Source organism: Pelodiscus sinensis, chromosome 5 (assembly GCF_052426305.1).
Source record: "Pelodiscus sinensis isolate ZL-2025 chromosome 5, ASM5242630v1, whole genome shotgun sequence".
Lineage (NCBI taxonomy): Eukaryota > Metazoa > Chordata > Testudines > Trionychidae > Pelodiscus > Pelodiscus sinensis.
Genome location: NC_143056.1, coordinates 22116042 through 22138824, shown reverse-complemented (window position 1 = coordinate 22138824; position 22783 = coordinate 22116042). Strand labels below are relative to the sequence as shown.

At 42.0% G+C, this 22783-nt stretch overlaps 2 protein-coding genes and 1 non-coding gene across 8 annotated transcripts in view; 2 read left to right on the top strand and 1 right to left on the bottom strand.

Moving 5' to 3' along the window:
- Positions 1 to 1881: 1881 nt before the first annotated feature.
- TRNAI-AAU (transfer RNA isoleucine (anticodon AAU)) lies at positions 1882 to 1955 on the top strand. The gene has a single exon. It is a non-coding gene; the product is annotated as a tRNA-Ile (tRNA).
- A 1158-nt stretch (positions 1956 to 3113) lies between these two features.
- Positions 3114 to 22569, top strand: ZNF839 (zinc finger protein 839). 2 transcript variants are annotated; one of them, XM_014571980.4, is made up of 8 exons: positions 3114 to 3756; positions 5770 to 6699; positions 9325 to 9576; positions 11157 to 11249; positions 11631 to 11783; positions 14443 to 14580; positions 16682 to 16820; positions 18005 to 22569. In XM_014571980.4, exons 1-8 carry the CDS (start codon positions 3244 to 3246, stop codon positions 19006 to 19008), a joined length of 3222 nt encoding a protein of 1073 aa, XP_014427466.3. In that variant the 5' UTR covers positions 3114 to 3243; the 3' UTR covers positions 19009 to 22569. The 2 variants fall into 2 exon arrangements, with proteins under 2 accessions (XP_014427466.3, XP_014427465.3); XM_014571979.4 differs by having other exon boundaries at positions 3114 to 4059.
- The window catches only part of CINP (cyclin dependent kinase 2 interacting protein), a 15786-nt gene continuing 14335 nt past the window's right edge, over positions 21333 to 22783 (bottom strand). For all 5 annotated transcript variants that reach the window (XM_075926545.2, XM_075926546.2, XM_075926544.2 and 2 more), the window contains one exon: positions 21333 to 21624. In XM_075926545.2, coding sequence (XP_075782660.1) covers positions 21422 to 21624 — 203 coding nt within the window. In that variant the 3' untranslated portion in view covers positions 21333 to 21421. The remainder of the gene's footprint in view (positions 21625 to 22783) is intronic.

The following is a 22783-nucleotide window of genomic DNA, read 5'->3' as shown; positions in this document are numbered from 1 at the left end:
CCCAGCCAGCACTGCTCCCTTCCTGGCTGGTCCTTCTCCCTCACCCCCTATGAAGCGTGTCCAGGTTTTTGGTTTTTTTTAAATGATCTACATTCTTGGAGAATATTTTTTTTGATTACTCAAAATCTTTGGTGTCCCCCCCCCTTTTTTTTCCTTCAACAAAATTTTTTCCCGGTGGTTTTTTTTTTGGGGGGGGGGGGGGTGTTCGGTATTTTTGTTTCTGCTATCAGGCAACCATAGTGCCGCCCCCAGAGCAGCAGCTGCACTCTCGGGCCTTAGTTCTTTAACTTTCTTGCACACCTGTTGTGGAGAGCTCAGTGGGCGCATCGGGGTCACTCATGGCAACTGCCAGCTCTGTGTAGGCTACTGCTCCATGGCTCATGGCTGTCAGGTCTTACTGTGTGCGTCAAGCCCTTTCCCCTGTGGCTCCCTACACACAACCTATTCGGAAATAACTATTTTGGAATAGGTGTTATTCCTCGTAAAATTAGGGTTACAGAATCCGGAATAAGACGTCCGATATTTTGATATTATGCTGTATAGACACTCACATAGTTATTTTATAATAACATCCATCATTCCGAAGTAATGCTGCTGTGTAGACGTGTTCTTAGAGATTAACAAAAAATATAGAGAGTATCATGAGCTTTCATGGGAACAACCTATTTCTTCAGAGGGGTGGAGCAGAAAGTACAGAAACCCCAAAATTTGAGTTCTTGAACAAATGGACTCGCAGACAAACACACAGACAGACATATGCACTCTAATAGATATAGATATAGTACTGTACAAATAGGTGCACATTTAGTCAATACATTAAATAGAGCAACACTGATAAGACCTAGTGTGAATACTATATCCTCTTTTCAGAGTCTTACAGGTAGGTATGTTAAGCCTTAACATTCACAGTGAAACAAATAGTGAAAAACTTCCTATGGCACTGGCTACAATCCAGTTAAAAGTTCATCAGCTTTGCCAGAGAACTTATTAACATTAGGCAGAAAAAGAGTGGATTTGATGTCTGTGTGTTAAACAGAAGCACTGATTTACTATCTTGCACGCCCCCAGCTGGTGGTTCTTTGTCTGTGTTAGTTGTTTTAGGTAGCAATCTCAGCTGAAAATGTGAAAGGTTTGCTTTAGAACTGATGGTCTATAAACAACCCACTTTTATTTTAACATAAATTAAATATATAATTTACAACGCTTCCCCCCCTAAATTATAGCAATAAATAATAATACACGTGACTCAAATTTTACCAATGCAATATTTGTTTAAAAAGGTTCAGCAGGGTAGCCATGTTAGTTTGTAAAACTTAAGAAACAACGAATAGTCCAGCAGCACCTTAGAGATTAAGAAAACATGTAGATGGTATCATGAGCTTTGGTGGGCACAACCCACTTTCATCTGAAGAAGTGGGTTGTGCCCACCAAAGCTCATGATACCATCTACATGTTTTGTGAGTCTCTAAGGTGCTGCTGGACTATTCGTTGTTTTGTATGTTTAAAAAGGGGTATGTAAAATACATGGGAATTAAATTGAAATAATATTAAAAGAAATGGCAAAAGAAATATTTTGATTTAATGAAATAAAACGAGTCACTTTTAAAGAGCTGTGGGGGTCTAACTTACTGGCCATGAATCTGTCAGAACTTCTGAATGAATGTGATATATCACTGCCTGTAAGATAGGTTTCTGATTCTGCATATTCATAGCTCTGGTATGCTTACTGAACTCACAGCGTCTGGAGTTTGGACTCCAGACGACTTGATGTTGTATCAAGAGGTAATATCTAAAGTAAGCACAATAGAAATATAGTTAGAAAACAAAAATATCCCATTTGTTCTTCTTATAAGGGTAAACGAAGCACGCCTTGCATCAAGTGGCCGGTTAGCTCAGTTGGTTAGAGCGTGGTGCTAATAACGCCAAGGTCGCGGGTTCGATCCCCGTACGGGCCACAAGGGAACTTTTTATTTTCAAATTTCTTCCAGTACTTTAAATTTCCATTAATATGTTTTGATGGATTAAACACAGAGTAATGCACTCATATTTAAATGCAAACGTCACTATAAAATAATGACTACGGTTATTTTACTTTAAATTGACTCTCCGTCAAGCTTTTTAAAGAGCTATAACCTGATAATGCAGCACCACAGTTTTTAGGGGGCACTTTTGCTTGAGGACTTTAAACATTGTCGCATTTCTTCAGGTATATCCATTATGCAAGCGTTCAGCAGTATTTTTTATGTATTTTCTAGTCCATATGTTTAATCGGATCTTTTTCTGTTCAGTCCCCGAATCATATATATGAAGCACACTCATATTTGGCTTTTAATGTGTTTTGTTACTCGGTGCAATACAAAATAATAGTTTTGATATATTCAGCAAAATAGGAACACACAGCACACTTTAGATGTAAAATAGTCCCTCCTCAAATTTCAAATAGTACCTTTTGATTTTTGCTTTAATTAACTAGAAAGTAACGTTTAAAAGAAAAAAAAGCCAGTTTCCCTTGAAAAAATATGTTACTCTGAAAATTAGTGGTTTAAAATATTGTAATGCATGAGAAAAGAAAATATTTCTAATTAAATTATTAAAAGTCAGGGCAGAGTGCTTTCATTGTAAAATTATGCATGGATGTAATCCCACCGAATGAAAGTAAGCTAAATACACACATCTTTGCAGGATCAGAGCCAAAATGTTAAGACAGTGACTTTGTGGGTAAAATTGACCTGTCATTGTCCATGAAGACCCTTTAATTAGGGGATTATATCTTCGTGTTTCAAAAACAGACTAACGCTTGGTTTGGCTACAATTTACTTTACTAAAAAAAGGTTTATTTTTACTCTTTAAAAATATTGTTATCAATTTCAGATTATTTTTCTCTATCCCATGGTGTACCAAATCTGTTTAGATAGAGGTATTGGCACCCTCTGAATTGCATTGTATGCCGTGTGGTGCACTGAACACTATTGCACGGGACTACTGTTGAATGAGTATATTGTGTGTATCGACTTCAACTGTATTTGCACTACACGCCATCTCACAGGAAAACGCTTTCGAAAGCGTCTTGACACTGCGGGGCCCCTGTAGTCCTTAAGACTCCGCCCCTTCCGTGATGATGAGTGAAGGCCGCACCCGCCGTCCCTATTGGGTGGCTCCCTCATTGCCGGTTCCTCTAGGTTCCCTCCGGAGTTTTAAGGTCTGCGGGGCGAATGTGCCTCCCGCCCCCCGACACCTGCCAAGATGGCGGCTCCCGAGGATGGGGGAGGAGAGATCGCGGCGCCGCCACCCCCTGCTGAGGAAGAGCCCCCCGGACCGGCCGCTGCCCGCGGGGCTCTCCTCAGCGCGGCGGCTGGGGAGGGCGTTGGGCTGCTGGGGCCTGACCATCCCCCGGGGGCGGCCGTGGCCAGGGGTGACTTGCTGTGTCCGGTGGAGGGTGGGGGCCTGCTGGGCGCCCTGGAGCCTAGATTCCCCGCTGAGGAGGGATCGCAAGCGCTGGCGGTGATCGAGGAGTTGTCGCAGAGCCTGGCGGCCAGTCCCTCTGCCATCTGCACCACCCTCTTCCTGCAGCCAGCGGGGAGCCTGGTGCAGGGGGCTGAGCTGAGCGCCGAGGAGCAGCTGGTGGCAGCGACCGACAACCAGGCCGTTGAGCTGATGGGGAATTTGCCTGCGGAGAAGAGTCAGGCCGAGCTTCCCGGCCAGCAGGCCCCAGCGACGCTCCTGGCGCCAGAGGAGCTCCAGAGGGTCATCGAACAAGTGAGCAGGACCCAGAAGCAGCCACCACCCCCTCTTCCCTCCTCTGGAGCTGGCACTGGGTCCTCAGTGATGTTGTCTTCTCCCAGAGGTGGGGGATACCCCCTACCCCAGGAGACTAGCTTCAGGCCCCCAGCATCAGGGATGAGTGGAACCCCACAGAGCTCTAGCCTGACTGCTGCCACGGAGTCTCAGCTGGTAACGAGTATCATGCACAATGCAGCACAGCAGTTGCAGAATGTGGCCCAGCAGGTTGCCCTTCAGGAGGGCAAAGCTATCGGTACCACCAGGTGCCTTGTACACAAGGTAAACAAAGGGGTAGAGGAGATGTCTATAGAGAACCAAAGGTTCAAGTGAATGGGAAAGTGGTCTCTGGTATAAAATTGGGACTGGGTACTAGAATGTGTAGGACAGTGAATAATCATGGGCATCTCTCTCAATGATTGAACTGTACTGAGAGCTACTGCACTAGCTCCGCTGCTGACTTTAACTCCCTGATCACTTTCATTTACCTTGGAATTTAGATTTCTCCAGGCATTAGTCTTATAGTTGGAAGACTGGTGTCGGGAGCAGCTCATTTTCAAACAAGGTAGAATGTGCATGATTGAATGAAGGTAATAGGTGTGGGTTGCCCTATGTTCTAGTCTGGCAGAATAAGCAGTTGTCCAACATGACTTGGAAGAACTACTTTACAGTGATTAGGCCAATGTAATTTGTCAGTCCAGCGTTTCTGACAGTTGAGTGTTTGGGGGCACATAATTCATGCTAACCCGTTGATCTATGAGAATTTTTTTATTATGATGGCTGCCTGCTACACTTCAGATTTTAAAGCCATTTCTATTATAATTTACATATACTCTCTAACTTTCCCAAACATTTTCCTTTTGGGCTAAGATTTTCCATGATTGGTCCTTGCCCAACAGTAACTTTTTTTAAAAAAAGTTGAGTAACCTTCATTCAGTTATGTGTATTATGAAAGACTATAAAAAAATGTTCCTACTGTTGAACAGGTGTTACAATAGAAACATTTGAAAATTACAAGTCTGGACCAAATTTAGATTGTCTTCCCTTTGTGGTAGGGACAGGTTTTTTTTTTTGTTCTTTCATACAGCGTTTAGCACCATGGGGTTCTGGACTATGACTAGAGTTTCTGGGCATCACTGTAATACAAATAATAACAATGAGCCTTTTCTTTGAGTATTGGGAGGAATTTGACAGAAAACTAGAAGCAATTAACTTGCAGATTTTTTTTTAAATGGAAAGCTGTGCATTTAGCAAAGCACTCAAGCATGCGTTTGCGTGGAATCAGATGGATTATATCTGTGCTTGTAGTTGGGCATGTGCCTAAGTGCTTTGGGTGGTTTGCTGATAGAGAAATGGACACTTCTCAAGTAAGAGGTCGGGCTTTGACTCTTCCTCAGTCCCTTGCTAATTCTGTGGTGTGACTAAAAAATGATAAAGGTGGTGAAGAGGAGGACAGAAAGGAGGTTATAGCTCAGAAGCATGAGCTGCTTATATCATCTTAAGGATATTTTTAACTGTACATTTATTAGGATATAACCTTGGCCTAATAGTTGGCCTCCAAAATTAATAGAGAGTTAATTGCCTTGTAGGTGAGATGTGCTTGTTGAATTTACAAATTCACAGCAGAGGGCTAGATTTTGAAACTGAATCTGCACAGGTGTACCCTGTTGACTTAAGCAGGGTTCTGCCCAACTGATCCATTTGCAGGAATTATTTCTTAGTTTTTGGCAACTAAATTCATGGTTGCTATATCGTTTCATTTTTAAGGCCTACCAAATAAACTGAAATGCTTTATGTAAGCAACAAATGCGACTGTATACATAATTTAGTAGCTGGAAGGAAATATATACTTGAGGGTTGTAAGAAAATTGGATGATGTATCTAATTTCTTCATGTTTCACTTTAAGGTCTTGCATACACAGATGTAAAATCTTGATTAAATAATATTGTACTTGTACATTTTCAACTCTTTTGTTTTTCTTTCTCCTATAGCAATTAGAAGCCATTTGTGTACAAATGCAGCCAGGGCAGATGAAGGAAAACGAAAAACCAGTACCACCTCTTGCAGCAGTCCAATCCAAAGTTACTACACTGAGTCAGCCAGCTGGTAGGAATTCTGGCCTGTCCAGACTTAATATTATTAATCCACAGATTATTAGGGTACAGCCTGTTACAGGAACTGAGCAGCAACAGTTTTTCTTGCATAGTTCTTCTGAGTCGCCAGTTCAGCTACTTGTGCAGAGACCTTTAGCCCCTCGTGGACCAGTGTCAGTGAATAAGATTCCCACACGCCAGACATTGAACGGACAGAAGACTCCACGTGCCACGCTGTCTGCTACAGAATCTCAAAATGTTACTTTGGTGGCAGCCAGTTCAGCAAATACTCTTATATCGAGCCTTGAGAAAAAGCAAAAAGAACTAAAGCTAAAAAAATCTTTGAAAGTGAAGACTCGTTCTGGACGGATTTCACGACCTCCAAAATATAAAGCAAGAGATTATAAATTTATTAAAACAGAGGATTTAGCTGATGGGCATCAATCTGATTCTGATGACTATTCTGAACTAAGCATAGAAGATGATGACGAGGGGAAAGAGAAGGCCACAGATACATTATTCAGTCCTTTGAATTATAACCTGAAGCCCAAAATGTTCAAATGTCAGACTTGTGAAAAATCCTACATAGGAAAAGGAGGATTAGCGCGGCACTATAAACTTAATCCAGTTCATGGACAACTGGAGTCTTCACAGCAAAAAGCATCTATGAATAAAACTAATAAAAGTGTGTTTCTGGATATTTTTGGAGGAGCAGGTGATGGAACTGAGAGTTTGGCACATTTGCAACCTGATGTTGTCACTTTAAATAATGAAAAATCACTAGCTGTCGGTTTGGAAGAAACTGCTTCTTCACAAAATGAGCAACAGGTAAGGTGGTAGTTTGCTTTCTGCATAATATGCAGTTTCACAAACAATGTAAAGGCAATTTCACTTCAACATTATTGCAATTTTAGAACTTTATTCTTCACTAATTTACATGCAGAATTCTTATAGATGGGAATGGGAATTCTTTCAATAGATCAGGGGTTCCCAAACTTTTTGACATGGGGACCAGTAAATCCATTCATAAACTTTTGGAGGACTGGTAACATTAATTTGCATATTCATTAATCAAATGATGAATATTTAAATAAGTTGTTTCTGGTCCTCCCAAAGCCCCCAGTGCCAGCTTTAGCAAAGCTTTTGATAGTGTCACCCAACATATTCTTGCCATCAAGTTAAAGACAATGGATTAGATAAATGGAGTGTAAGACAGACAAAGTTGGTTAGACCAGGATTTCCCAAACTTTTTACTTTAGTTGGAACCCTTTTTTAGTACTGTTTTTTGCAGCCCAAAAATATAAACACATAAAACAAACTGAGAAAATACCAGACATATAACATGTCTGGTATTTTCTCATTAGATACGTTTTATTATTACTAGATGTGTCAGTTTGTAGTTTCAAACTGTCTGGCTGCTAAATGTGCTCAGGCTGCATGAGTGTGTCTACCAGCCAGCCAGTTCGCAGCTACTCAAGGGGGGGTAGGTGGGTGGGGGGGGCACAATAGCATCCCCAGGCTGGACTCACTCGTGCTTTAGGGGGGTGGGCAGCAGCACCCCGAGATCTATATATGGCTGGGTCAGTCCTGCCTCCCCTCCCCTGCGCCTCTGGCCAGCCCTACTTCACCCAATCCCCTCCTGGACAGCCAGTTCTCCCCTGCTTGTCCTCCCAATCTCCCTTGGCCAGCCCCGCTGCCCACGGCCAGCCCTGCTTCTGGCTGCCGCTTCTCTTCCCAACTTCCCCGGCCACTAAAGGGAAATGGTTGTGACCTGGGGTTGAGAATGTGACCTACGGGAGGAGGGGATTGAGATCTGGAGTAGAGGATTGGGGTGCCAGATCTGGCAGGGGGTCTGGGTACAGGAGGGGGGACAGAGGGTTGGGGAAGGGAGGAGCTGGGATGCCTGAGGCAGGCTCTGGCGAGGAGATTTACCAGCCAGCAACCCAACCAGCCTGTGGAGATAAATGCTTTCACAGTTTAAAACGTTTCTCAGCCAGCCTGCTTGCACTACCCCTACGCAGGCTGTAGGACCATGTACTTGTGTAAATAACTGAGCTGGGAGTGGGGAGAGGGGGTGGGGTGCTTTATGTGCTTCCTGTTGTTCAAAGAGGCATCTCCCATTGGCCAGTTTCTGACCAGCAAACGGCCAGTGGGATTGTGCTGGTTTTGTGGGCAGCACCTGAAGCCTTCCCTCCGGGATCCGTCTTGAAAGAGAAACAGCCTGGCAGCCACTTTTGAGTAGCGTGTGGGTGGAACGAGGCAAGCAGGGAGCCTGCCTGCGGCTCCCTGCTGAGTCAGCGGGCTGGATCTGCTGCCTTGGTGGGCTGCATTTTGCCCAGGCCTGCTATAAACTGACCTAATTATTATGGGTACTTGAGTCACCAGGCTAGATACTTGGTGGCAGGGGGGAAGAAAGAAAAAGGTAAATATTTTTGGCCATAAGCCATTGTCACTTAATCTTCTTCATGATTCTTAGAGATCTTACTGATACAGGTATGTTATGGAGGAAGAGTAGCACCAAGTGACTCACTTCAAATTACAAACTTCAGGTGCAGCTGGAATAAATTTGGTAATTTGCATATAATCCATGTTAGGGATGTTAAATTTCATTTAACTCATTGACTAGTCGATGGATTTTCCATTGACTAGTCAATAAGCTGGCTTTTAATACATTTAAAAGTGCAAGTCTGGCCAGCTGATTCCCGGATTGCGCCGGTTCCCCCTTTTTCTCTCCCTCCCCCCCCCCCCCGCACCAGTCTTTTAAATGTATTAAGCACAAGCAGGCTCTTAGTACATTTAAAAAACAGAGGCACAGCATCTGATCCCTGGCTCACGCGGTTCCCACTATCTCCCTGCCCCCTGTGGAGATGATGCTGGGTGGGAACTGGCTTTTAAGATGGCTCTCCCCCCCTTCCCCCCCCAGTTCCTGCTCCCCCCCCCCCCTTGCTGCCTCTGATAAGCTTTTGTTTATCGGATAGTTGATTAGTTGCTAACATTCCTAGTCCATGGTAGATGAATCTGTTGTAAATTTGGGAAGTCTGTGTAAAGAGGGGAGCTGCTATTGGAACATAAGCACAAAGTATTGAAGGTGATCAGGCTTTATTTATAAATATCTTTAAGTGCCCTTTGGGGACATTCATTTTAATACTCTAGCTAACTAGAGGAACAGTGTCCATAAGTGAGAGATTCTTGGATTCTGTTTTGCCAACATTTTTCCATGATAGCTTTGAGACTATTTTTGTAATTTGTGTAGTGAATATTGTATTCCTATTAGGGCTGTTAAAATGTGTTTAATTATGTAATTCTGTAACCACTGAAAATTTCAGCCATTCCATGTGGGAGGCTGGTACACGTGGGAAACTAAATATTTTAAACTGAGATTTTTCTCAGTACTCTGTTGAGGGAGGGACGAACGTTTTAATGATTATTTATTGTATTCATTTTTTTATAAAGACTGGTGAATCTGCAGAAGGCAGAAACTTGTTGGCTGCACAACAAAGTGACACTAGTTTAGAATATCGTGGACCTGGAATGCCAAATGGATCTGGAAGACCAAAAAGACGTAAAAGACGTGGCCGACCAAGGATGGCTGGAAGATCAGTGTGTTCGGGAAGACTTAGTAGACCTGTTCAGTCCCCTTCAATGTCTCTTAGTAACGTGTCAACAGAACACATCATATTTAGAAGGAAAACTAGACTAAAAGAGGTCTGGTTCCCTTCACTTATTTCATATGTACCTTTTTTCACCACCTACTGCCAAAATCTGATAAAATTCATCAAAAAGTAGTGAGCATGTTTGTGTAAATGAGGACGACGGGGGGTTATTTAAGTACCAAAGTTAAATATTAAATACATTAAGCAAAACACATAAATCAAGTCATTGGTAAAAGATATAGGTTTTTAGAAAGTGTACCTGTGTATAATAGTTATTGGCCTCTTAGTAATTCAGGCCTACTCAACTTTGGAAGCCCTGGGGGCCACAATGATACTCGCAGTACATGCCAAGGGCTGCAACGTAAGTGTGGTTGCATAGACCTGCAAATATATATGCAAATAGCTTCTTTCTCACTGATGGGCATGAATACAAAGATTAAGGCAAGGCTATACAACACACAGGTCCCATTTAACTCAGTTCTGCTGATATTTATAAAATGCAGTATTTACTTGATTTCCACCCATATGGCCGCACTTTTAATGAGCAATGACAGTCCTGGAATTTATCTACTAAAAAGTATATCAAGAAAAGACCATTATATTGACTATTTTTTTGTTTTGGCTTTACAACAGTCCATGAATTTAACTACTAAAACACATATCAACCCAAACTGCACTTAAACCCAGACCGCACTGCATACTGCAAACAAATGGGCAGTGGGCCACACGCGGGCCACATTTTGAATAGCCCTGTAGTAAATGAATACAATCTTGACTCTGTTTGGGAGAAAAATTATTAGTAGTGCCACTGTGTGTGTCTATTATTATATACACTTTTTATATATTAAGAGTCCATCTTATTTTAAAAATGATTTTATTACAGTTCAAGTAATTGCCATGTTTTCTGAGCTTCCTGCATGTCACTGTGGATTGAGCTTTTGTGCTTAAGTCATTACGGTTTACTTTTTTTTTTCCCCATGAGTACACAGTTATTGAGACTGATCATTAACTGTTTGTGTTGAAAGACTGTATCATACCTTCATCTTAACTTTGCTCATCAAATCTCTAAATACAGATTTATTCTTAGAACCACTTAATTTTGTGATCTGGTAAAGGAAAGTGGATTAGTCCTTACCTTGTGCCATCTCTTTGATAGTGACTATTATGTCCTGTAATGGAGAACTGAGGTTGTGAACTGAGGAATGATTAGCATTAAGGATGTTAGATATCTGGTAATTGAATAGTTGTGTAACTGCATTAAAACTTTGCATTTATATGACTATTCGATAGCCCCTGGGGGTGGGGCCAGCAGCCAGTGCACTCCAGACCTACTCCCAGGGAGCCCCTGCCACCCCACGCTGCTGCCTCTGTATCAGAGGCAGCAGCGCAGAGTGGCAGGAGGGAGCCAGTTTGCGAGGGGGGACCGTTTAAAAAAACAGCTCAAGCTCCTACTTCCCACCCCCCTTGCTGCCTCTGATAGAGGCAGCAAGGGGGGTGGAATGTGAGTAGTTGACAACATTAACTAATAAGCCTGGCTTATTGGTTAATCATCTAGTTGACTGCTAGTTGAAATCCCTAATTAGCATGCATTGGCATTTTTTGTCCTAAAGAAACTATTTTGGTCTTTACCAGCTAATCCAACAATGTGACAATGAAGACTTAATGGAACTGGCTCTTCCCCGCCTGACGAAGCTTGTTACTGTATATGAATTTCTACTGATGAAGGTGAGCTTTTCTCATTGTGTATGTAGAATCTTAAAGATTTTACATATATTTTGAAGATTTTAATCTTTCATATACATCATGAAAACTTCTCTGGGAATTAATCTTAGCTGCATGTGTTAGACCTATGAAAACTAAAGATGTTTTTAGTTCACCTTTAAACCTCATGTAGGCAAAGGCAGACAGTTTGCCAGACTGCATTTTTTTTTTTTTAAACTTTTGTTGCCTGCTTCATCAGAGCTATTTCTGAAGATTCCAAATTCTTTCCTTTCTGTACTGATGGGGAAAGGATTGATGATTGGAAAAAGTGATAGGCATAACAAATCGATATTTTGCTAACTTAATTGTATTTCATTTTCAATATTCTTGCTTATTTCTGTTTAGGTTGAAAAAGGTTCCCCAGGAAAGGCCTTTTTTCCGGATGTTTATAGAGAATTTGAAGAGTTACATAATATGGTAAAGAAAATGTCTCAAGACCATTTCAATAATTCTGATTTTCTGAGTTATCAGCAGCCTGTGGAAATAAAAGATCCGAAGGTAAGAGGACACATTTTGGAGGGTTTTTAGGGAATGTTCGGCATCGGCTTTTCTCTGATGCTAGGCATTTTATAGCATAAGTGATATTTAAATAGAACAGCAACTTCCTGGTAAGAGAAAATGGAGATAAAATGTAAACTGAAGAACAAATACTGAAAGGTTAAAAAATATTTATCTTTTGGTATTTGATCAGTAATAGAAAAATTTGATTAAACCAAAGACTTGGTTGATAGCTGACTGCAAATCAAAACCGCAGGTGCTTAGAGTAGTTTGAAGCTATCTCTTGTTGCCAGAAGTGCTTTGGTGGCTCAGCATCATCTCTGGATGGTAGCATTAATAGAATCCCATCCTATCTTTGGCTAGAAAGGAAATGGCCATGACATGATGCTGATGGGGATGAGCTCAAGTAAGTCCTATTTGAGAAGCTGAGATACAGAGGGTCCCCAGCAGACAAATCTGCAATTTCCTAAAGCCGTGGTCTCCAACCTTTTTACACCCAAGATCTCTTTTTAAGTGTCAGAACAAGCCAAGATCTACTGCCCCATCCTTCCCCCAAGACCCCACCTCTTCTTTGAAGCCCCACCCTATCTATTCTCCTCTCCATCACTTGCTATCCCCAGCCCTTATACACTCTACACTGCCGCTTTTTTTATTCTTCTGTAGGAAGAGGTTTTTCCAACATTTGGCTTGTCTAGACTTGACCAAATGTCAGAAAAACCCTTTCTTTCTGAAGCCCCCTTATTCCTTGTGGAACGAGGAATACAGGGGTTACTGAAAGAGCATGTTTGCTCTTCCACTAAAAAAAGCGGAAGAAGAAATGCATCCCTGGATGCGGAAGAGTTTTTTTCGGGATATCTCTGGAATCCTGGAAAAACTCCTGTAGTCTAGCCATACACTCGCTCGGTTGAGACAGGATGTGCGGGCTCTGGGGTGGGAATGAGGGATTTGGGTGTGGGAAGGGATGAGAGGTGCAAGCTCTGGGAGGAAATTTGGATGCAGGAGGAGGTGGAGAAGGGGACGCTGGCTCGGGGAGGGAGCTCCAGGCCAGGGAGTGTTGGGGTCAGATGGAGGGTTGGGGTACTAAGCAAGCCACAGGTTTGTGGATATGAGGGTGCAGGAATTTGGGGTGGGGTATGTGAGGGGCTCAGGGCAGAGGGGTCCAGTGTATGATAGGCTCAGTTCTAGGCTCGGGGGGTGGGGGGGTGCAGGAGTGTTATGATGCTGTGGCCAGATGGAGGCTTGGCCCCAATTGGGGATTTGTTGGCCAGGCTTCATTTTTAAATAAAATACTATGTCAAACACACACAGTTTCTGCATTGTCTTTATTTCTGAGACGGGCAGGGAACCTGTTTTGAGTCAGGGGTCACTGACACACAGAAAAGTCAGTTGGGGGCCACACAAGTGAGATGCAAAAAAACCACCTCCAACCCCCCCCCCCCCCCTCAAACCTCACTAATGTGGCTCCAACTGTGCTGGTGGGAGCAGGGGATGTGGTACTGGGGAAGGGTGCTAGTGGGTGCTAGGGCAGGGGTGTTAGCGGGGGCAGGATGCAAGTGGGGGACAGGGGAGAGGGGACAGAGTGCCGGGGAGGGCAGGGGACTGGGTTCTGTAGCAGGGGACCAGGTGCCAGGGTTCTGGAGTAGGAGACAGGGTGCCAGTGGGGGCAGGAGACAGGGAATCCCCTGCACCCGCCTCCTCCCAGGACCGCCCCCCCCCCCCCCCCCCCCCCCCCCCCCCCCCCCCCCCCCCCCCCCCCCCCCCCCCCGCAGAGCAGGGAAGTCCTAGCGTGCACCTTCTCTGGGGACTCCCTCCCTGCAAGTTCCTGGCACGCCACAGACCTGGGGGAGGGGAGCAGCCAGTGCACTTCCGGAACGTCCGGAAGTGGCGCGCAGCTTCATGACTTCCGTCCACCCTACAGGAAGCTGGCACTACCTCCATTGTTGCTGGATGTAAGTAGTGGGGCTTCTTTGGGGTGGAGGGAAATGGGGGCAGGAGGAGAGGGGCGGAGCACTGAACACCTTGCGATTGATTGGTTGAGCCGGGTTGATTGTGATCGACGGGTTGGTGACCACTGTGCTAAAGTTTTTCTACTAAATGTAAGTTATAGATGCCCTATCATTGAACCATATTCATCTCACTCACGTAAATGTTCAATCATGTTTCTTCTATGGAGAAACAAAATTGCACCAATTTAAAGGTATGCTACCAAGGTTGGTAGGTCTGAAATTTGACCTACTTTTTTGCTTCTCTTTGCAAAGTCCATGTGTAATTGTTTTTTAAATAGATGCTATAATGTGCTTTTAGAAAAAGTCTGGCATTTATGAAAATCCCTATAAAAGTAAACCAATACGTTCACAGAACAGAGCAAAAATTGGAGGGAGGGAGAGGGAGGATTAATTTACTATGGAGCTGTGAACAGTAGTCACTGACATTCCTGGTTCTTGCTCTAAGTTTACACTGTTGATTATTACTTTTATCTGTTAAGGAGATGCTTCACTTGAATGAAGGCTAATTGTAGATGTTGTTGTAGTCCTAAAATAGCTTTTGAAGCTGTATGATTGACCGAGTGGATCCCAAAAAATATTTGGCTATATAAGTATTGAAAATTTGGTATAGGAGAAAATACACTTGTATATTGTTATCCGTAACTGTTTTATAGGTTGCTGAATCTCTAGGAATTACAGAGACGCTTCTTGGAAAACAAATGACACAAGCTGCAGACTCTTCAACACAATGTGTAACTAAAACAGTGGATGAGCAGATGTTCACAGAGATAACAAGAAAGCGAGCAAATAAGGTACAAAATAATTGTGAATTTAATATATAAACAGAGTCACACTAAAGCTGCTTAAAATATGCTAACTTATTTTTTAATATTAACAGTAATGTTACCATTTTATTAAAGTTATGTTTCCAGATGTAACTGAGTTTTTTGAGTCAGTAACTCTGAAATATCAGATTGGAGAGTGTTTTTCCTTTTAAGAAGAGATACCAAAATGAGTTAAATAAAGAGCTTGCTTTTCAGTGTGTCTGCCCTGACTTCCTGATTAAAGATCTGCTCTGGGGGAGAGGGAGGCTGTCTTCAGCTGCCCCCCTGACTCCATTTCATCCATGGGGCTCCAGGGGTGGGCTTTAAGTCCTGTCCCTGCTTTGGCTGTTGGTTCTGGGCTTCAGACTCCTGCTCCACTCCTACCCATGGGGCTTTGGCTCTGGACTTCAGCTGAGGGCAGTGGTTCTTCAACAGGGCTGGCCTTACTGAGAGCTGTGGTCAGAGGTAAGGAGTAGGATGAGCTTGGCTGTGGAAAAGGAGCTTGGGACGATGTGTTTTGGGGGAGCAAGGTCTAGGAGTGGTGGTAAGTTGGGGGAGAAGATGGGGCCTGAGGAATCCATGGGGAGCCAGCAAAACCCTTACATAAATCACAATCTTTGGATATGTATGTGCATATTTATTTGTTTTTCCTAAAGATAGTTAAGTGTATTGAGGAAAAGTTGTCAGTGGCTACTAGCAAGATTGTTTCCACACTGAGGCTGACACAGTATCATGCGTGGGGTGCTACAAATTTATGGTCCATTTTGGTCAATTTCAGAGTCATAGGATTTAAAAGATAACTGTTAATATTTCAGCTTATTTAAACCTGAAATTTCAATGCTGTAATTGTAAGGGTCCTAACCCGAAAAGGAGTTGTGTGGAGAGATGTTAATGGTACTGTTACCCTTATTTCTGCACTGCTGCTCAAGTGGTGCTGCCTTCAGAGCTGGAGAGCAGCAGCTGCTGGCCAGGAGCCTAGTTCTTAAGGCAGAGCTGCAGTGCTGGGCAACAGCCTCCTCTTTCTGACTGCCCAGCTCTGAAGTCAGTGCAGAAGTAAGAGTGGCAATACCATGATTCCCTTCCCCAATAACCACCTTGTGGATCCCCCCTCCAACTGCTCTCTCAATTCAGGCTTGGTCTATTCTGCAGAGTTAAGTGGACATAAAGCCGCTTATGTCAACCTTATTATGGCAGTGTCTACACTAAAATGCTGTTTCCACTCAAGTAGGTGGTATGCTGCACTGACATAACAGCTCCACTTCCATGAGAGGTGTAGCACTTCTATAATTAGGGTCTGTCTGGACACAATCACCCTATTGCTTACTTCAGCTGCTGGATGTCATTTTGTCATCAGCACTTGCTCACAGCTTCAGCTGTGAAATTGACAATGTCAAGTCACTGCTGATAGCCTTGGTTCTGTGAAATTGAATCAGCCTTGGGCTTGCAACTGAGGCTGTTACTCTGGGATGGGGTTCTAGCTTTGAACCCCATGTGGCTGTCAGTGCCCCATGATGTCCCACTTCAGTGGGTGCAAGCACTCCTGTTGAGGATGTGCTTTACTGGCTGGAGGGTTGTATGGACACCAACAGCTGGCTGAATTACTGTGGTGTCTGTAGGTCAACCTAAATTGTTGACTTAATTTTGTAGTGCAGATGGGCTCTCAGAGCTGTCTTGAGGAGTATTTGCAACATCTTCCTATTTTTCTGCCTGTGCTTAAGCCTATGACCTTGTCAGCCTTCCCATTCCCACTCACACTTAGGGTAGGGAGTTCAGTGCTGGAGAGGGAATAGAGGCAAGATTTTCTTTTGTGGTAGATAGATACTCCTTGTGTGTGAGTTGTCCCAGACCTTACCAGTGAGACCCCTCTGACTCATCCCTCAAATAGTGACGCAACACCAGGTTTATTACAACAGACATTAAAATTAAGACAAGAAAACATATTGGAAAATTTAAGGTTGTGCTAGGATTTTCTTTCAAGGGCTTCCTAGCTTTGTTGTAGGTGGGAGTAATGTTTCATTTCACACTGGAAAAAAATAAAAAAGTCTGTTTCTGTAAGTGATACCAAACCAGCTAGTTTTTGTATTGACAGAATTTAGACGAAGAACTGTTGCCATCAGCTAAAAGGGCCAGTATAGAAGGCATATTGGAGAACGTGAAAGATGTTTTTGCCAGTCAAAATGCAATAGAGGAAAAGAGCTGGAGCTTATCTACACTGACTACAAAGGATGGTAATGTTTAACTTATAACTTACCACCTCTGTTCTGTTGGGTGCAGTTTAGTTAATTCCATTAGCTTCTGTTGTCTCTACAGATGTCATAAACTTGGTTTAATGCCTTAAACTTGGTTTTGCACTTGGTCTTATAGGTCTTTAAATGACTGTTGAACTGAAGTCTGAGTTAAGAATATTATTTGTATTGTCATGGTATTTAGAAGCCCCTATCATGGACCAGAACCCTATTGTGCTAGGAACTGTACACACAGAACAAAAAGACAGAATGTGGGACTGGTCAGAGTGTAGATCAGTGTAAGAACTACAACTTTTTACCCTTTCTCTCATTATATAGCTCTTTTGCCACTGGTACAAGCTTCTGAGCTTTTGCTCATTTGATTTTTGCCCCTTTTTCCCTTTCACTTTTTTAAATATTCCATGTATCTCCTTCAAAGGATCCCTCACCACATTCCTCTTGCTCCATTTACAAGAGGATTTTCTGCTGTACTTCTATTTAAAAAAAAAAGCGTTAAACTGTGATTCATTAGCACCCACACTTAAGTTTGTGCTAGTTTATGCTGCAGCTCCACTATAAAACCTATGTAAAAATGGCACTTCCTTAGCTGACAAGTCTCTCTTGTGCAGTGACTGTCTTAATGACAAAAACAAGTTTTGACTCTTGTTGACCATGAAGAAGAAACTGCTAAAATTGAATGAGTTGATATATCAGTGTTTTATTACTAAGTTTGATATATTTTTTTAACAAAGATCCAATCAGCTACACCTGTGTGAACCCACTAAAAAAGTAAGTTGCACAGGGGCCAGAAGGGGCATAATTTGGCCTGCTGTGTCTTTCTGCTAGTGACAATATGATGGAAAGAACCCAGTATATCTGATCCTAAGCTGTTTTCAGGACTGTGAAAAGAGAAAATAACTACCCTTTCTAATAAATTAAGGCCATTTGATTTGGAGCCATTAAGAGAATAAACATGGAACTCACCAGAGCGACTTCCCGAGACTGAGTAGAACTGCACTTATATTTTTGTACTGTTGTTCTTATGGGGCGATAGCATAATTGTCTTAAAAATCCAATGCTACTTGAGGGAAAATTTAAATAAAACCTTAGAAAGATGCTTGTAGAAAATTACTTTGAGTCCAAAATCATATTGTACAACACTAACACTTTTTCCCCCAACTTTTCAGGTTTTAATCCACTAAATGGGGTGGCTGTATTCTCTGAAGATAGAGGTGGTATTCCTTGCATAACTGGAAGTGCAAAGCATACTGGGGAGCAACATAAATCACTTTATTTAGAATCTAGAGCTAACTCTGTAAATTCAGACATCTTTCAGTCCATGAAAATGAGAATGGAATGCTCTCAACCTGTAAATATACGGGGACAAGATAGCATAGTTAACACATTTCCACCATGTACTGAAGCACTGCTGCATGTTGAGGTAGGTAGTTCACCAGAATTGATTCAAGCTCACTTTGTAAATGAGACTGCAGAAGATAGACTTACAAATTCTGAACTTTGTAATTGTTTGGTATCAGAAGATGATATTAATAATCAGAGTACCAATTTTTCAATGAATGAAGAAATTCACCACAATGGAAAATATCAGAAACTTCAGCAAGATGAAGAAAACCAGAACTACGCTATTACCAGTGAACAGTCTGAACAACTTGATGATGCTGATATTGCTGATCAAATGCAGCAGCTTGAAAAAGTACTTTCAACAAGCATTGTGCCAGTAGACCATTCACACGAGACTCAACTTGACCCACATCAGAATCCAGAAACCTCCATACCCACTCAAGAAACTCTTGAAAGTCCAATTAAAAACTTGAATGAATTCTCACGTTGTTCTGCTAGTCCACAAGCTGGACAACATGAGCCAGAGAATGCAGTTACTGTAGATGAAACTGTAGCCTTTGAGATTGCTGATGAGAACCATGAATTCTTATCTCAGGGACATGAACAGATTTTTATTCAGACTGCAGATGGACTTATTCTGTCTCATCCAGGTACTGCTGTTCTATCTCAAGCTGAAGGCATTGTGATTGTAACTAATGCTGATGGTACTACAATGCACATTCGCACATCAGAGGGGGTTCCTTTGGAAACTGTGGAAGCACTCCTGGCAATGGAAGCAGATGGCCAAAGTGAAGATATTTTGCTCTCTCAAAGTGAAATAGAGCCATAAATATAAAAAACTTGTTTTATTTATAGATGCTTTCTTCTGGAAAGGACTGATTAAATATATATTTTTCTAATGTGAATACTGAAGTTAACTTATTTGTAAACATTTCTATGACCCGTACTTTTTTATAATTTGTTTATATTAACAATATTGCAACCAAAAAGTCTAAGGAATAACTCGTGATTCAACTTGTGCTCTTAATTGCCTGTGTGAGGGGGGGATGTCAGCCCTAGTTATGATGCACCTTTGTTGCATATTAGTTTTACTCTTTGGCTAAACAGAAATGCAATAAAATGTGTTGCACTGCCTATCAGTGATATGCTGTATATGGGCAAAATAACATTAAAAGGAGCTGTACTTTCTATATACTAGAAGTTTTACCCTATTGGTATTAGTGTATTTTTATTTTTATTACCTTATTTTATTAGTGGATAGGTCTTGTGTCACAAACATAACTGGAAAAATAAGGTATCAACATTTCTGTATTCCAAGTAAACTTTCATTTTTGAAAAATGATACTCTGGCAAATGGTTAGCATAGCTCCTGTCTATTCTTCTTCTGTAAGGTGGCAGATAAAGATAGCAGTACTATAAAATCCCACAGCATTATCTGATTCCTATTTAACAATCTGAAGAGCATTTGATCAGGCTTCTTTAACATACAAGGTAAAGTCAAATAGTGTTGATGCTGTGGTGGATGACCACCACCTGGCTATAGACACTCATACTCATCCTGATTAGAATAACTGATAGTGTTGATAACCCAAGTAGGCCTGTCTGCTCTAAAAAGCTGCAACTGGTGACAATCATCCATAAATGGCTAATGCCCATCCTCCTTTTTTTTTCTCCCTGACTTCAGAAGGTCACAATGGGTAGTTGTTCCTTCACTTCTAATGCCTGCAAGACTCTATCCTCCCCAAATTCTCAGCAGCTGTATGAGAGGGGGGTGAGAATTACAAAAACAGATAAGTACCTACCCTATGCAGCTGTCCTCCCCTGCAGTCCAGTGTAAACAGCACTATGTCTTAAGTGATTTTGCTACCTATGTATTCAGATAGCTAAAGTTGAATCCAGTCAATAGAAGAGGATCAAGCTAAGACAGACTACAGGAAGAGGGAAGTGCTCTGAGATACTTGTCTCTTCTATAGCATCATTCAGAATGTTGAATTAGCTGCAGTTTTGGATGCCTAAGTATCCTCTGTGTCCACTTCAGTTATGGCTGACCAGAGCCTATCAGACATAGGCCTAGATACCAATCATGTATTTGTGATCTCAGGTTTGATTCTTGCAAGTTAAGATGGAAACATACTTCGAAGAAGTCCCCACTGCTACTAAATGCAATATTCAATTAACCTAGATGACCATGAAAACTTCTTCCCCCTGCTGTGCTCTACTTTGACTCCCCTTTGAAAAGCATCTAGTTTAAAGACTTTGGCTATGTCTACACTGGCATGATCTTGCGGAAGAGTTCTTGTACAAAAACTCTTCCAGAAGAGAGCGTCTACACTGGCATGTGCCTTTGCGCAAGATCATCCATGCCAGTGTAGATGCTCTCTTGCGCAAGAAAGCTCTGTTGGCCATTTTAACCATAGGGCTTTCTTGCACAAGAAATTCATATTGCCTGTCTACACTGGCCTCTTGCGCAAGAACAGTTGCGTAAGAGGCCTTATTCCTGAGCGGCCGCATCATCGTTCTTGCGCAGGAAGCACTGATTTCATACATTAGAATGTTAGTGTTCTTGCACAAGAACTCGCAGCCAGTGTAGACAGGCAGCAAGTTTTTGTGCAAAAGCGGTAGCTTTTGCGCAAGATTGCGCCAGTGTAAACACAGCCTTTGTGTGTCAAGTGTTCATGGGGTTAGGCCTGACACTGCGGCTATTTAGATCCATGGCAAAACTCCCATGCCACAGAGATACTGCTTTAGCTAATAGTTGTGCATGCTGCCCTGAAGCTTCAGAAATTGTGTATGAACACAACGATAAAGCAATCAATCTTTAATTTCTTTGTATGAGACAGCTCAACACAGAAGGAGCAAGACTTTGTGGGTATTTAGAGAAAGGATATCCCAGGGGTGAGGGCTCTAGCTCAAGATTCCTATGACACTGGTTCAATTCTCTATCCCACTGCAGTCTTCTGTATGATTTAGGTTTCTGCCTACCATTCAGGATTTGACCCCAAGCCTCTACTTTGATTCCCCATGTATAATTGGGGGATAATAGCACATTTAAAATTGAGGTATTAAGATACCATGGTGAAGGAGGTGATAAGTAACTCACCTAGTTGCTTCATATCAACCAAGAAAAGGACAAATGAAACCAGTAAATACAAAGAGAGGAAAAAACAGATTTTAATAACTTTTATAAATAGCAATTTATCTTGCAGTTTGTTGCAAATGAGTATTAGAAGCAGTCTTAAATGTTACACTTGTCTATGTCCTGTTTCCAGCAACATGCTTTCTAGCAGTAGTTTACTGCTGTTCTCAATGTAAGGCTGGTACAACCAAGATGATAAATAAACCATCATAAGATCCTGGTCAGCAGTATGAGCAATCTCTTGCACAATTGTTTGCTTAAGTTGTAGTTCCTTCTTGTACATTTCAGAGAGCTTGAATGAAACCTCATCTGAAATGGATTGAACAATTTATACATACCATAATCATATATAAGCAACTCCAAAAAATCATTAAAAAAAACCCTAGCTATTACAGTACACAAGCTTTTATAACTATCCTCTTTTCCTTAGGGTACATCAGCCATCCTGCTCTTCCTTGCAATATAAAATGCCAAATTTATTGCTCATGTATTGGATATCTTTCTACCACATATGTTTTCTCAGTATAAAATCCCCTTTTTTTTCTAGTCTCAAAAGCAGTGTTCTAGAACTAGCTGTGTAAAAATTATACTGTGTAAGTTATTTTTTTAGAGGAACATGTTCATTTAAAAAGTTATTAATACTTTGAATAAAAAAATTGCATATGTGTTCTGGATACCTTGATACTTTTAGGCCACCACTAAAACCTAACCTGCAAACAATATTAACCCAAATACTGCAAGTACATGAGAGGAAGTAAGGCTGGTCTGCTTAACTAACTACATTATTTGTGAGAGTGAAGAATGGTGGAAATAATTTGAAATGCTATCTAATGTAAAGAGTTGCTAGTAATAGGAGTAAAGGTATTTAAAAAAATGTACCTGGCTATTGTCCCTTGAATTGTCAACTATGAACAAAATATTTGACAAAGGCTCAAACCTGCTTTCCTTGCTCATCCAAAACTCCCATGGAATTCAGCAGAATTGTAGGTGAAATGATTGCAACCACATTTCTTGGGGCTTTTTCAATAACAGTTGGTCCAGCACATCACCTTTTTCCTGCCACTATCCCAGAGGACACCACTGCCAACCTGATAGCAGACCTATGTAACTTTGTTCTCACCCACAATTATTTCCAGTTTGAGAACAACTTATACCTCCAGATCAGCGGCACAGCCATGGGTACACGCATGGCCCCACAGTATGCTAACATCTTTATGGCTGACCTAGAACAACGTTTCCTCAACTCCCGTCCCCTTTCACCTCTTCTCTACCTACGGTACATCGATGAAATCTTTATGATCTGGACGCATGGCCAAGAAACACTGGAGATATTCCACAGAGATTTCAACAACCTACACCCCACCATCAACCTCAGCCTGGACCATTCTACATGAGAGATCCACTTCCTGGACACCACAGTACAAATCAACAATGGAAAATTAGACACCACTCTCTACAGAAAACCCAC